We start from the raw sequence: 14,764 nt of genomic DNA on the forward strand, positions 1-14,764 counted from the left end.
CACTTTTCCGGATGACTCAAGCCCATCAGATACTGATATAAGTCTAACTCAGGGAGAACTATTTATCCTTATGACAAATGGCTCCTGAATGTCATGCTTTTATAGTTGTTTTGTCTTCTCTTTCACTGTTTAACTCCTCTTTCTCTATTCTCTTATGTAACTAAGAAATCACCAATCTTTTAAGTCAATGACAACAAACTTCATGAAGTCCTGAAGATAGCACCATACCTCATCTAAGAAAAGCTTTGTGGTAATACTTTCCTCGTTGCTCATAGCTTTTTGCAACTTTCTGGTTCTAAGCTATATTCTATTCAATCTTTAATTGAAAACTAGATAAATGATCCATCCACTAAGACCCTTGAGGAAGAAGGAAAGCCTGTGGAAAGCTGAACAAAAAACTCTCTGGGGAAAAAGGCAGAAAAAGAAAATTTTCTTATTTCTATTACTAATCTGGCCTTCGTACATATCCATGAGAAGAGAGAAATTTCATGGGGACCAATGAATTCACCACAAAGTATTAGTCATATTCAATTTTAAAGGACTGAGAAGAAGCTATAAAAGCAGGTAATTGAAGCTGAGTATTATATCCCAGAATCTGTTTATTATTCCTGGATAAGAGTTAAAAGGTATAAATGATATGTTTCTGTTCACCAATGCAAGGGTCATTTTTATAGTGAAAGCATATTTTCCATTAGGCTGAAGTTGAATGTATAACATTTTTTGTAGGTGTCACTGATATAACAATAACTATCTGTATAATTTTAAGGTTTACTCAACATTTAGAGGAACAAAGTACAAGGACCTATACTAGGTCCTTTTATAACGTGCCTCTTTGAAATGTAAAACCAGTCAAATGAAGCTGAATGATTAATACTTACCACAGTAAAAAGTTTCCTTTGTAATGGTTGATAAGATGTCACTTCCTTTAGAGTCCAAGTATAAGCCATGTTCGGTCTCTGTCCCATCCCACTGCAGGGGGCATCAAGAAGAATTCGATCAAAGGACTCAGGTGAGAACGGTGGTCCTCCTGTAATTGGAATTATGAGTGTGTTTGGAACTTACCCTAACAAATCTGGAATGGATGCCAATGAATTTTGAAATATTAAAAGTATCAGAAAAGTCATTTAGTAATAAGAGGCCAAAAAAAGAATAAAAATAACACAGAAAGCTTTTCATCCCACCCAAAAAGTTAACGCAGATTTAATTTTGAATACTTACCTTTAAAAACTGAAACTGTAATAGTAGTTGGGGTGTGTGCTGATTACAATTTAATGTCATATGAAGGTCTAGGAAAATGATGCCTTGTAGCCCGATTCCAGCAAGCAACTATAAATCCAAGTGTAGAACAACTCCAGTGCAACTCTAGATCCGGTGTGGCACAAACCAAGGCCGAAAGACCCCAAGGAAACTGTTTCTGAGGATGTGGTCCTAGCCCTCAGCTTTGATGACTTTTATTCCAATCATACAATGAAAGGGCCATGTCCTGTCTTCACCTGGAACTGACTTTACCATTAAGGGCTAAATGGAACTTCTCTATTCAGACTATACCTACTTAGCTCCCCTAGCTCCAAATCGCTCACTTTCCTTTTGATCTCTGATCCCTAGAGGACCCCATGTTCTCTCAGGCACTGATTCCCTCAGAGTTTAGCTTGTTTCACTAGAGGATCCAGACCACACAGTCACTGTCCTTGCATAAGAACCCCTTTCCTCCTACCTTTCTGACTTTCAGGAAGTCAGGCAAGTCACTCAACTTCTGCATCAGTCTCACTTTCTTCATCTCTAAAATGAAGATAATCGCGTATCTCCTCAAAGGAATGTTGTGAGGCTCCAACAAGAAAATACACATAATGTACCTGGCAAACCTTAAAGCTCTATCAAGCATCCCTTGCTCATACTCACTTGAAAGAAAGCCACACAGCCAGGCTGCCTGGGGCCATGACAGACACAGGCTGTTGGGGAGTCACCGGGCCCTTCAGTGCTGCTCAGAAATGTTCATCTTTATCTCCACTTCACACATTTGTCACAGTGATTGTTCCAAACCTTTTCCATGTTCTTTTTTTTCATGTTTTAATTTTCTTTATTATTAAAAAAAAAATATCCCCTTTATTTACTTTTTTGACTCTATGCCTGTGCCTTCAACACCTTCACAACAGTTTTCTGCTCCTCAATCAGGAAAGCACGCTTGATCCATCATGGACACATTTACACACATAAGCTTTTTGGTCTTTGATAGCCTTATAAGAACTTTAGGTCTCACTGCAAAAACACCTCGAAGTCTTCCTGGGCACACACCACAGGCTGATTTTGGTGCTTTTCCAACTTTCTTAGTATAAAGGTAAACAATTCTGTTACCTGGGGTTCGTGACAGCCTTGTTTTGTTAGAATCTGTATTGCAGGACAACCTACAGCGATATGTCAGATGCTGAACCATTTTTAATTTCTGTCAGGTCCATCACTGGAAGAAGGAAGAGGAAGTGTGTCCCTCCATGCTCTTCACACTGCTAACCTAACACATTCACACAGGAAGGCTTCTCTGCTTACTTATCTAGCAGAGTTGTAATCCAGCTGCCAAATGTCCTGGACGGAGATCATGGAGCCTGGAGTGAGGAAGGCCCGAGTTCAAATTCAGGCTGAGACATTTTACTAGTGGTGTGAACCTGGGCAAGTACCTCAACCTCAGCCTGCCTCGGTTTCCTTATCTGTAAAATGGAGGTCATAACATCACTTAACTAGCTGTTGGGGTTCTTGTGAGGATCATATGAGATAATAATTGTAAAGCCTTTAGCACAGTGCCTGTACCATAGTAGGTACTATCTAAATGTGTATTCCCTTTTCCTTCCCTCACCACCCTTAGGCTCATAGATTTAGAGCTAGGAGAGCCATCAAGTCCAATCCCCTCATTTTATTGATAAGAAAATTGGGACCTAAAGAGGCTAAGTCACTTGTTCAAGGCCACATAGCTTTAAGGTCTGAGACAGGATTTAAACTCAGGTCTTTCTAACTCCAAGCTCAAGGCTGAATCCACTATGCAGTCTTGTTGCCTCAAAAGCATCTGACGTTAACTCCTTTACACTTCTATACTCTTAAACTCAAAATACCTTTTCTCATCCTCACCCATCCTCTTCTTCATTAACTAACATTTATAAGACTCTGCCATATGCAAGGCACTGCACTAACTCCTGAGGATACAAAGTCAGTCCAACCCGTACTCTTCTCAAAAGTAGTTTACTTAGTAATAGGCCAGAAAAGGAATGAATGCAAATAACTAATAGAAGGGATAGTGAGAAAAGCAAGGTGAATATCTAGAAATTGATATTAGAAGTTTTGGGAGGGAAAACCCGTGGTGTGAGATGAGGCACAAGAAGAATGCAAGAAAGGTCAAAAATCAGAAACGAAGAAAAGTTCATCTGATGTACGTGTGTGAGTATGTGCGTGTGTGAGTGAGAAAAACTGTAGTGTGAAAAAAGGCTAGAACAGGAATTTATGTGCAGAAGACAAAGGCTCCGGAATGCCAAGTTCATTCACTCTATTTGGGCGATCATGAGAAGCAGCTGATGGTTAGAGATCAACCAGATGATTCAGCTTGGCAAAGGGCTAGACTGGCAGGCAGCACAAAGACGACCTGGGGAGCTGCACCTGAGCTGACGGCTGCACTGAGGTAAGTGCAGTGACAGTGGGTAAAGGGAAGCCATTGATGGGATGTGGGAGGTCCAGGGATATACTGGGTTGTGGGGGATAAGGACATTAGTACTGGGCATGCTGAATTTGAGGGGCCAACGAACTGGTCAAATGGCAAAAGCCAGTGGGCAATCAGCACAGGAATGGAAGCCTAGGAAAAGGCTGATGTGCAGGTATAGACTTGAAAGTCATCTACACAGAGGTGACAAATGAAGGTAAGGAATCACATGAGATCACCAACGAGTATTTTCAAAAAAGAGAAAATGGCCAAAATAAGAACCCTCAAGGATGTGCACCTTGAGAGGTGACAAGAGAAGAGACTAGCTCATTCTTCCAACACACATGATCTAGTTGAGCTAGATGACCTATATTTGGACATGAGCTTATTACTGGTTAATCTTAACTAGCACATGATTAATTCCCCTGACAAACCTAGAAATAGGACAGCCAAGAACACCACCAGTTTAAAATATAAAGTCATTCATAAAAATTTTACAGATAGGATAGGGCAAGAGTATCACAAAGCAGCTTGAAGAGAAATAAAAACAGGGTTAAAGTTTGATGGCAGACCCAATTAAGTCAAAATATCCCCAGACTACTGAAGGATGAAACTGGAAGGAAAACAAACAAATGAAAGATGAAAAAATCCATAAAGATTCTCAAAACAAAATTTTTCCATCAATGCCATAGAGTATTATACTAATTTACCATAATCTTTAAAAACAGATACAGTGGTCATCACATTAAAAATGTCATCTAGGGCAGCTAGGTAGTGCAGTGGATAAAGCACCTGCCCTAGACTCAGGAGGACCGGAGTTCAAATCTGGCTTCAGATATTTGATACTTACTGGCTGTGTGACCCTGGGCAAGTCACTTAACCCTCATTGTCTCGCCGGCCCCCCCCCCCCAAAAAAAGTCATCTTAAGGCAAAACACATAAGAACTTAGAAAAATAAGTGAAAAGGAGCTGAGCAGTTGAGATCTTAAAACAAACAAACAAAAAGCTTAAATATAGATTAAAATGAATGCCTCTTAGAGATAGAGGGTCTGTAGGGTTCAAGTGTATGTTACTGAACAAGAGATAATGAAGAAATGAGAAAAGAAATTAAAATATACCCACTGTGCTAACATGCTGTTTTCATTATCAAGGTTTCAGAGTTATGAATGCTAACTTGGTTTTTTTTTTTAATTTATTTTTTTTAACTTTTTTTTTTCTTTTTAGGGCAATGAGGGTTAAGTGACTTGCCCAGGGTCACACAGCTAGTAAGTGTTAAGTGTCTGAGGCCAGATTTGAACTCAGGTACTCCTGAATCCAGTGCCAGTGCTTTATCCACTGCACCACCTAGCTGCCCCTCTAATTTGGTTTTAACACAAATGACACAAATTTGGTTAGCATTTATCTCTAAAATCCTGTGGGTTTTTTTTTAAATAAAAAACCTTACCTTGTCCATCCTCTACCTTCCCAAGGGCCTTTGTTCCATTATAGCAAAAGGCCTTGATGCAGCTCAATTGAAATAATGCAGCATTTTGCTTTACTCTTTCTACTTTGTTGGGTATTTTGTCCAGTGCTATTAATTCACCCTACAGAAATTTTTAAAAAGAGAAATAAATCCAATGTAGTCATTAAAACTTTTAACAAGATGTGACAATCCCTAAGAAAATATAGTCTCTCTCTCTCCATACTAATTGTAAGAACAAATTCATTAAACAAATGCATACATTTCACATAAACTATTATAGTAAGGAAAGGTACTTAAACATATGAATAACCACACATTTTAGTGCTTTTCTTTTATAAAACATGCTTTTGCCAACAGGGTACACTTTATTTTTTTTAGCTGACTTGAAAGCTTGATTTTAAGAAAAAATTCCCTTAATCTGAATAAAAATGGAAAAGTAAACACAATGCCAAGCTACTTTTAATCTAAGCTCAAAAGAAACATAATAATAGTATTTGCAAAATGCCAAAAGGAACTTTAAATGAAACATATCTTCCAAAACAGAATAGAACAATCATTACCTTGTTGGATGACAATGTACCCTACTGAATTTTTGAAAAATAAAACTCACCATTCAGTTCTTATTGCCCTTAACCCTACAATATACTTGCACTGGATGCTCATTCGTTTTACTTTTTAAATCAATCCTTACCTTGGCTAGGTAATTTCCTTAATCTATGTGTTATATATACACATATACAACATATACATGCACACCTTTTTTCCAAGATATAACTATGGGAATTGTTATAGCTAAAATCAGAAAGAAAGAAAAACCACCAAGCCAAAAAAAAAACTCTATTACCTAAAAGAAAGTTCTAGAAATCCATTATTAAGCACTTTACAAATAATATTATAGCATGAACAAATATGTATGGTTTGTACAGCTATATATAGTAATGAGTACATGTTGACCCAAGAAAAAGTTTAACAGGAGATGACAGTAGTGAGTTTTATCACTTAATGTCTATTGTACAAAGGCCAACCTTGATCATTATAGAGTGGCTCTTCACAAGAATATAGGATTCTAGAGTCTGGCTAAAGGGAACCTTAGAGGTCAAGTCTAACCTACTTATTTTAGAGATGACTTTACCAGGATCACACAGGTAATAAGTGTTTGACATGAGAATTAAACTAAGCTTTTCCTTACTTCCAAGTCCAACACTCTAAGCAATATGCCATGGCTGCCACTCTCAAGAAGTTTGTAGATGAAGTGAAAAGTACCCACACTAATGAAATCATGAAACTTTTTGTTTGTGTGTTTGTTTGTTTGTTTGTTTGTTTTTTAGTGAGGCAGTTGGGGTTAAGTGGCTTGCCCAGGGTCACACAGCTATTAAGTATTAAGTGTCTGAGGCCGGATTTGAACTCAGGTACTCCTGACTCCAGGGCCAGTGCTCTATCCACTGCGCCATCTAGCTGCCCCGAAATCATGAAACTTTGAAGTATTAAGTAAATGGGATATAATGAGTGATGTACTATGTGAAGCAGATCTGACCTTTTAAATTTATTACCTTGCTTTTATAATTCTTACTCCTGCATCAATGGGATAGAAAATATGCTAATTAACTGTAACAGCTTCAATTGCCTCTCCCAAAGAGTACTCAAATGATAGCAGAGATCTTTTGAAATATCAAAGACATTGCTATTTTATTTAGCATTTTTCATATTCTTACTGAAGCATAGTCCACATTTCAGGGGGATATGGAGAACTTGGACTAGGTTTAAAAGACAAAGGGTTAAAGAATAATACTTTTGATGAAGTCTGGGAATATCTTGTTTGGTTTAATAGTCTTAAAATATATGAGAAACAATAATATAGATGATAACTAAGAATAGGAATGAAGAAAATGAGTTTAAGATGAAGTACAAAAGATATAAAGTAATAATAAAGAATAATGTCCTGACAAAGAAAGATTTAAGAAATTGGAATGGGTTGGAGAGGACATGGTTAAATTTTCTTTACTTTATCTAATTTTCTTTTAAACTTTTAACCAAAATGCCTTTTTCTTTCACTTGACCAAAAACTGCTGATACATATAAAGTCAGAACAATGTCACCTTGGATGACATTTGGGATTAGATTTTAATTTTTTTTCTAGGTTGTCTCTATCCATCTTTAATACACTGTCCTGTTTATAACACAAAATACAAAGTCAACAATTAAAAGATAAATTTTGATAATGATAAATTACAAAAGAAAAATTAAGGAACCATGAAAAATACACTTTTATTTAAATAAGGCTGATATACACCAATCCATAAATGCAAGAGGATATTATTCACTTTTCAAAATGGTCCACCTTAAGTAGTGAACTGTGAATGTGCTTAAAATAGGGCTTAAATTAAACACAAATGTTAATAAAATATCAGTACAGCATAAAGCAAGACACACATAAAATCAGTTCCCCTGGCACTTCACATTAACTGTTTACTGAAACAGGATTACTCAATCCCCAAGGAATTACACTACAGATATTCACTTTTCCATTCATAAGATCTCTTTCTTGAGGTAATTTAGTGGGACTGGCTACAAATGCAATTCTTTATAATAGATGATCTGACATGATATTTTACTTGTTCAGAAAAAAATTGAATAAAATTCTAGATAAATGGACTGTGAAAATACTAATAATGAACCTGCAAATCAGTGGATTATGTTACGTGCCCCTTCTAGAATTTCATTTTTCTAATATAATATTTTGTTTTCCTGAATGTCACTTATCTGGTCAAGTAATAATCTGGTCACAAATGACCAGAAAAAAATTTATAACTATCTTAGCCAATGCAAAATAGAATATGACTCAGAGAATGAGGTCTCTTTACTCTTGCATTTTTCAGGGGAGGATAATTGCTATCAAGAAAGATGGCTTGATAGAACAGGGAATGTTTTTAGATATAGAATGGAGAGAAGAGGGATGACCTTAATTATCTCAGTAAAACTGAAGGCATAAGCTTCTTCTGAAAGGGAGAGGGAAGAGTTGGTATAGGAATCTTGTGGGAAGCATAACTGTCAATCAGAGAAAAATAAAAATATTGGAGTGCAGTAGTCAGATCCCAGTTGAGATTATATAATATCTACATCTCAATCAATCAACAAGTACTTATGTTCCAAGCACTAGGGATACAAGAGCAAAGAATAAAAGAATCTTTACTCCCAATAAATTTATATTCTAATGGGAAGACCACTACATATACAAACATACAGCATAAATATAAAGTTTCTACGCACAGAATAGTTACTACAAGGCCTTTGGGAAGGAGGGCATTAGCAGTAGGAGAGATGAAGAAAGACTATGCAGAAGATGGCGCCTGAGCTGCATCTTAAAGGAAAAGAAGCCCTTTAGGAAGCTGAGATAAAGATGAGCTCATCCCAAGCATGGAGGATGGCCAGGACAGCCAGGACCAAGAGTGAAGAGCAGTCTGGCTAGACTGGGGAGTGTGAGAGAAGGAGTAATGACCAATAAAGCTATAAAGTTAGGTTGGGACAAGGTTTTGTATGGCTTTAAAAGCTAAACGGAGAAGTTTATATTCTAGAAGCAACTGGAAGCCACTAGAGTTGACGGATTATAGGAATCAGTTACATGGTCAGATCTATGCTTGAGGAAAATTACTTTGGCAGCAGTGTGTAGGATGAACTGGAGTAATGAGAAATGAGGCAGGGAGACCAATTTGTTTGATGCCGCCAATAAGCTAGTAGATGAGGGCCTGAACAGAAGTGGTAGCTATGTTGGTAGCAAGTTAGGACCAGAAGCAAGATGTCTCTCTTGAACTTGGATCTAGATCTCCAGTGGCTCTTGGGGGACATCTTTGCATAGATATCCCACCACCAATGTCCAAAACAGCATTCATTATCCTTATCCCTAAACCTGCTCCTTTTGGTTTTACTATTTCTGTCTGGGTTAGCTGCATATGTCAACAATGCCCCTCACATCTCATAGCTAGGCACAGCTCTTGTCAACTGCACCCCTGCAGCATCTCTTGCCTCACTTACCTCTTCTCTAATCTCAATGCTATCACCCTGATACAGCCCACCTATCAGCCCCTAACAATGGAGAAAAAGGTTAGTATGCCCCGAGGAAATGAAGAAAAAACATAATTTGCAATGATATACATTTACTCCATGTTTTCACAACAGACAGAACTACTTAAGGTTTCTGCAGAACTGTGTGTATCCTCACTATTTTATGACTACTTTCAAGTTTGTCATTTTAACTATGAAAATAAATGAATTCATCCTCATAGTCAGAAGACAGAAGATACCTCACAGGTAATTTAAGACAAAATCTTCCTCATTTAAATATATAACCTCCTCACCCGATCATGCATTAATGCTGCAATGTGGGTTGTTTTGCCTCCAGGGGCTGCACACATATCCAGAATCTTCTCTCCTGGCTGAGGATTCAAAACATGGCTTACCACTGCAGAAGGCAAATTCTAAAGACAGCAAAATAAGGAAATAACTCTTCTAAATAATTTTTAATGAATTATAATTACCACTTAAACGATTTAAATGCCATCATATTAAAAATGCATACAAACAGATTTTCTCTATCACAAATACCAGGTATCTTCATCTAACACCTTAGTCCTAACAAAGAGAAGAAATACAAGCAATTTTTTCTCTCCCCACAAAATTTCCCTCACCAAACTATCATCACCAATGGCCATCACTGAATACCAAGTAAAGTTAATGACTAACACTTGAAAGTAAATTCTCTAATACACTTGTATAACAAATTCTAGCTAAGTGACCAATTTGCATTATCTAGAATTTAAAGTGATTCCCTTTGTGTACTGTTGGACATTCCAGGGCTTTCAAAAATGGGTGTTATCACAAAAAGTAAATCTGTACCACAATTTTGTCTTTTTCTACATCTGAATTCATTGCAAAGATGTATTTAAAGACCAGCCTATCTCCCGTGATTTTTCTTTGTTTTAAAATAAATTCTATTGATTTTTTTTTTTTACAGCAGAATTTCTCCCAGTATCTCTCCTTTTCCTGGAAAACCATCACATATAAAGAAACAATATCTAAGAAGAAAAAAGAACAAAAAGACCAATATTAGCAAAACCAAGCAAAAATTGAAAAAGTCTGAAAATATATGCCATGTGCCACATTTGTGGACCTCCCACATCTTCAATAAGTATGGTAATGTCTTCACATAGCTCTTCTTTGAGGCCAAGTTTGACATTTGCAATTTTGCAACATTTACTAATAATCTTTCTCCACCAATGTTTTTCAATATTTTTAAAACAATATTAAAGGAAGGAAACATGTGAAATATTATTTAATGCTTCTGGTATTACCTGGAAAGAAAGCAGTTTTCCCCCTAAAAATGAAAACAAAATCTAAAATGGCAAGCTATCTATTATAGAAGACTAGAATAATTACTACTACAGCTACTATTAATTATAGTGGTATGACATTTACATAGGACTCTCAGGTACATGTGGTACTTACCATATCATCTCATTTATTCTTTTTTTTTTTCATTTTTTTTTCATTTATTCTTTACAACCACCTTTTAAAATAGGTAATACAAGTATTATTATTCCCGATTCACAGTTGAGGAAACTGACTTTTGCAACACATCAGATCAATCCCAGACTTGGATCCATCACCATACAAGAAGAAGTCATCAGGTTAGTGTGTTAAGTCTCCCAAACACACTTAAACTAAAGCAATTTACATTTACAAGGTTATTCAATCCCTTTGAAATTCTGTTTTTCAAGGGAATGAAGATGAGGATGCTAATCAAGTGGCCCAGGAAGGAAAAGGGGTTGAGAAATTAATTATTCCTCCCCCAGAGCAGTATTAGAAAACAATTCTCACATTTCTTTTCTTTCCCCCAATTTTAATTATCATTTGTCAAAGAAATTATTTTTAATACTTTAAACTTCAAGTTTACTCAAATACCCACATGTAGTCATTCTACCAAGGATTGAATGAATTCAAAAATACAGAATATCTAGGAAGTCCAAAATACTATTTTAGTAATAAAAACGTTAATGGCAGAGAGGTGGGGTAAAGGGCAAACAAAAAAGTAATTTTGCTTTTAAACTATATAAGGTAATTAAATTAGTGAGTAATTTAGGCACCTAAAATATGCTGGAAAATATAGATCAGAAAAAAAGGAACAAAAGAGACCTGAAGACTGCTTAAGCATGCAGAAGCCTTGATGTACTACTCTATTCTAGGCCAGGCCTTACCTAGTGAAACACAGACTCAGGGTACTAATAGAACACCAAATGCAATTTTAAAGAAAATATTGATCAAGGGGCAGCTAGGTGGTGCAGTGGATAGAGCACTGGCCCTGGAGTCAGGAGAACCCAAGTTCAAATTGGGGGCCTCAGACACTTGACACTTACTAGCTGCGTGACCTTGGGCAAGTCATTTAACCCCAATTGCCTCACAGAAAAAAAAAAAAAGTACTGATCAAAAGAAACTGAAATAATAAAACTTCTACTTAAAAGGGAGATAAAAGGCTACAGCTATCCAGGCTTGGAAGCAATTCCAGCCTTAGAGATACTCAGGCACAATAGCCCAGCCACTCTTCAGTGCTGTTCCCCAGGGGGCCTTAATCACCAGCAACCCAAAACAAGGATTGTTCCTGCCACATGGACATAAAACATCAAAAACTGGAAAGCATCATATTTTAAGAGACTAATTGTGGGAGTCACTCCTGAAATCACCTGCGTACAGTTAGACCACAGACTTGTTAAAGCAAAGATCTAGATTATTACAAAGGAAGAAAGGAAGGAAACAAGCATTTATTTATTAACTGCCTTCTATGTGTCAGGCACTGTGCAAAGTGCATTCTAAATATTATCTCATTTAATCTTCACAACAACTCTAACTGGACATAGATACATGAGGGCAGCTAAAAAGTACAGTGAAGAGTGCTGGCCCTGAAGTCAGGAAGACCTAAGTTCAAATCCAGCCTCAGACACTAACTAGCTGTGTGAACCCTGAACGAGTCACTTAACATTGATCTGTAAAATGAGTAGAAATGACAAACCAATCTAGTATCTTTGCAAAGAAAACCCAAATGGAGTCACAAAGAGTGGGACATGACTGAAACAACTCAAGAACAACACGAGATAAACAGAGTAGATGGAAAGTAATCTCGGAGTGGTGAGAAGAAAATGCCTCCTGCAGGAAGTGAGATTTGAGCTGAGTCCTGAAGGAAGTCAGAGAAGCTAACAGATGGAGATAAGGCAGAAAAACAGTTCAGGCAAAGGAAATAGCCAGCAGAAAGACAAGGAGTCAGGATATGGAGGGACATGTGAGAGGTACAGCAAGTAGAGCAATGTAAGCAAAATGCAGATGTGTCATGGGAAGTAAAGTATTAAGAAGTCTGGAAAGGGAAAATGGGGTCCAGTTTTGAAGGGCTTTATATGACAAACAGAACCCTTTGTATCTGATCCTGCAGGTTATAGGGAGCCACTAGAATTTAAGAGTAAGGGGAGGGGTGGAAGGCATAAGATGGTTAGAGCTGGGCTTCAGGATAATCACTTTAACAGCTCAGTGGAGAATAAACTTAAGGCAGAGAGACCAAAAGGCGACTGCAATAATTGAAGTGTGAGGTGATGAGGGCCTGAGAAACTGACATATACAAGAGACATTGTGAAGGTGTAAAGGACAAGACTCAACAACAGACTGAATACGTGGAGTGAGTGTGAGAAATGTTTGGGAAGACTGTAATATTCCCAGCAGTAATAGAAAAGTTGGGAAGAAGGAAAGGTTTGGGTAGGAAGAAAATGAGCTGTTTTATACATGTTATGTTAGAGATGTCTAGGGACATCAGTTTGAGATGTACAAAAAGCAAATGATGATGTAGTATCAGAGCTCAAGAGAGAGACTAGGGCTAGAAATGGTAATCATCTGCATGGTATGATAACTGAAACCATGAGAGCTGATGACCAAATGAGATAGTGTAGAACAGGTCTTCTGAAGCCAAAGGACCCCTTCTCAGAATAATTTTTTTTTTTTTTTTGGAGAGGCAACTGGGGTTAAGTGACTTGCCCAGGGTCACACAGCTAGTAAGTGGCAAGTGTCTGAGGCCAGATTTGAACTCAGATCCTCCTGAATCCAGGGTCATTGCTCTATCTACTGTACCACCTAGCTGCCCCCAGAATAACACTTTTAAATACATAAATAAGATTATAAAGGAAACCAAATATATCAATATACTGTTATAAAAATATTTTTAAAAACAAGTCCCAAACCTCAGAGTAAGAACCCCTTACATAAGGAGAAAAGAAGAGGGTATACAGAGCTTTAGGGAATACCTGCATTAGTGGTACAGAAAATCTCATGAAGAAAGGTGAGGAGTATCAGTCAAACACAGAAGGAATATCAACAGAAAGAAGTTTCAGGAAAGTCTAAAAAGGGCAAAGTATACAGGAGGAGATGGTGTAATGGTGCAAAGAATTAAAGAAAGAGTAGGAGTGTGAAAAGACTATTTGATTTGCCAATTATGAAATCACCAGTAACTTTGCAGAAGATAGTTAGTTAACTAAGATCAGAAGCTAGATGGCACAAGGTTATGAAGTCAGTGAGAGGAAGTTTTAAAAGTACATTGTGTAATATGGCTTTCTCAAAGAGTTTAACTGAGAAGGGGAAGAGAGGGAACACAAAGGGATGGTCAGAGGGAGGCTTGAGAAGGACAAAATGACTGGACCAGTCACTGTGGTGAGTGGGGCAGCAAGTCAAGTAGGGAAACATAATAAGAATGCCTTGTCATAAATGAGGGCCCAGTTGATAAGAATTATAAATTTGTAAGAGACCCAAATCAACACATTTGTGATCTTCTCCAGATCTGTTCTGCATATGAATAGAAGAGGAGGCAGCAAATGCTGGGGGCAATCCAAGAATGGGAACTGGAAAAATGGAATCTGGAAAAGGATAATGGGACGAAAGATTTGAAAGAATAATTAATCTAGGGTACAGCTGAACTGGTTCACCAAAAGGTGAACAAAGGGAAGAAAGAAGAATGTAGCCAGTGGAGGGGTGATGGCCTAGAAAAGAACTAAGGGATGGAGGTTGGAGGATCAAGAACAGGATTAGAAAACAGGATTAGGAAAAGAAAATCATAAAAGGTTATGATCAAATAATAAGATTTAAGATTTCATGAACAATGAAGTAAAACAATTGCAAGTCATGACAAAATCAAGGGTTTGACCATCTCTGTGTGTAGTTTGGTAGAGTTTAAAAACAAAAGGAAAAAGGTTGCAAAATTACAAATTTTTACTGTTAATCCAAAATTAAGTTGGAAAATATGAAAACAGATCATGTAGGATTTACAGCACCAAACAGGAGCTTAATCAAATAAGTAGTTATTAAGTGCTTTTTATGTGTCAAGCATTGTAATATGCACTGGAAATACAAATAAAATGTGAAAATAGTCCTTCCCTCAAGGAATTTACATTTTAATGATGAAGATACCATATACAAAAAAATACACAGAGTAGAAAAATATCTAATCTAAGAGGAGAGTAGGGAAAATATACCAGAAGTAGATTCCTGCAGGAGTTGAGTTTTGACAGAAGCCAAGTATTCCAGGAATTGAGATGAGAAAGGAAAGCA

At 37.1% G+C, this 14,764-nt stretch overlaps 1 protein-coding gene across 1 annotated transcript in view; it reads right to left on the minus strand.

Annotated features, from left to right (window-relative positions):
• NSUN6 (NOP2/Sun RNA methyltransferase 6) overlaps positions 1–14,764 on the minus strand; it is a 39,065-nt gene that overhangs the window by 5,790 nt on the left and 18,511 nt on the right. Inside the window, exons 7-9 of the mRNA XM_043965129.1 lie at positions 9,490–9,609; positions 5,120–5,258; positions 879–1,027 (exon numbers count right to left, since the gene is read on the minus strand). Of these exons, the coding sequence (XP_043821064.1) occupies positions 879–1,027; positions 5,120–5,258; positions 9,490–9,609 (408 nt within the window). The remainder of the gene's footprint in view (positions 1–878; positions 1,028–5,119; positions 5,259–9,489; positions 9,610–14,764) is intronic.

The sequence above is a fragment of the Dromiciops gliroides genome, chromosome 5 (assembly GCF_019393635.1).
Source record: "Dromiciops gliroides isolate mDroGli1 chromosome 5, mDroGli1.pri, whole genome shotgun sequence".
Classification (NCBI taxonomy): domain Eukaryota; kingdom Metazoa; phylum Chordata; class Mammalia; order Microbiotheria; family Microbiotheriidae; genus Dromiciops; species Dromiciops gliroides.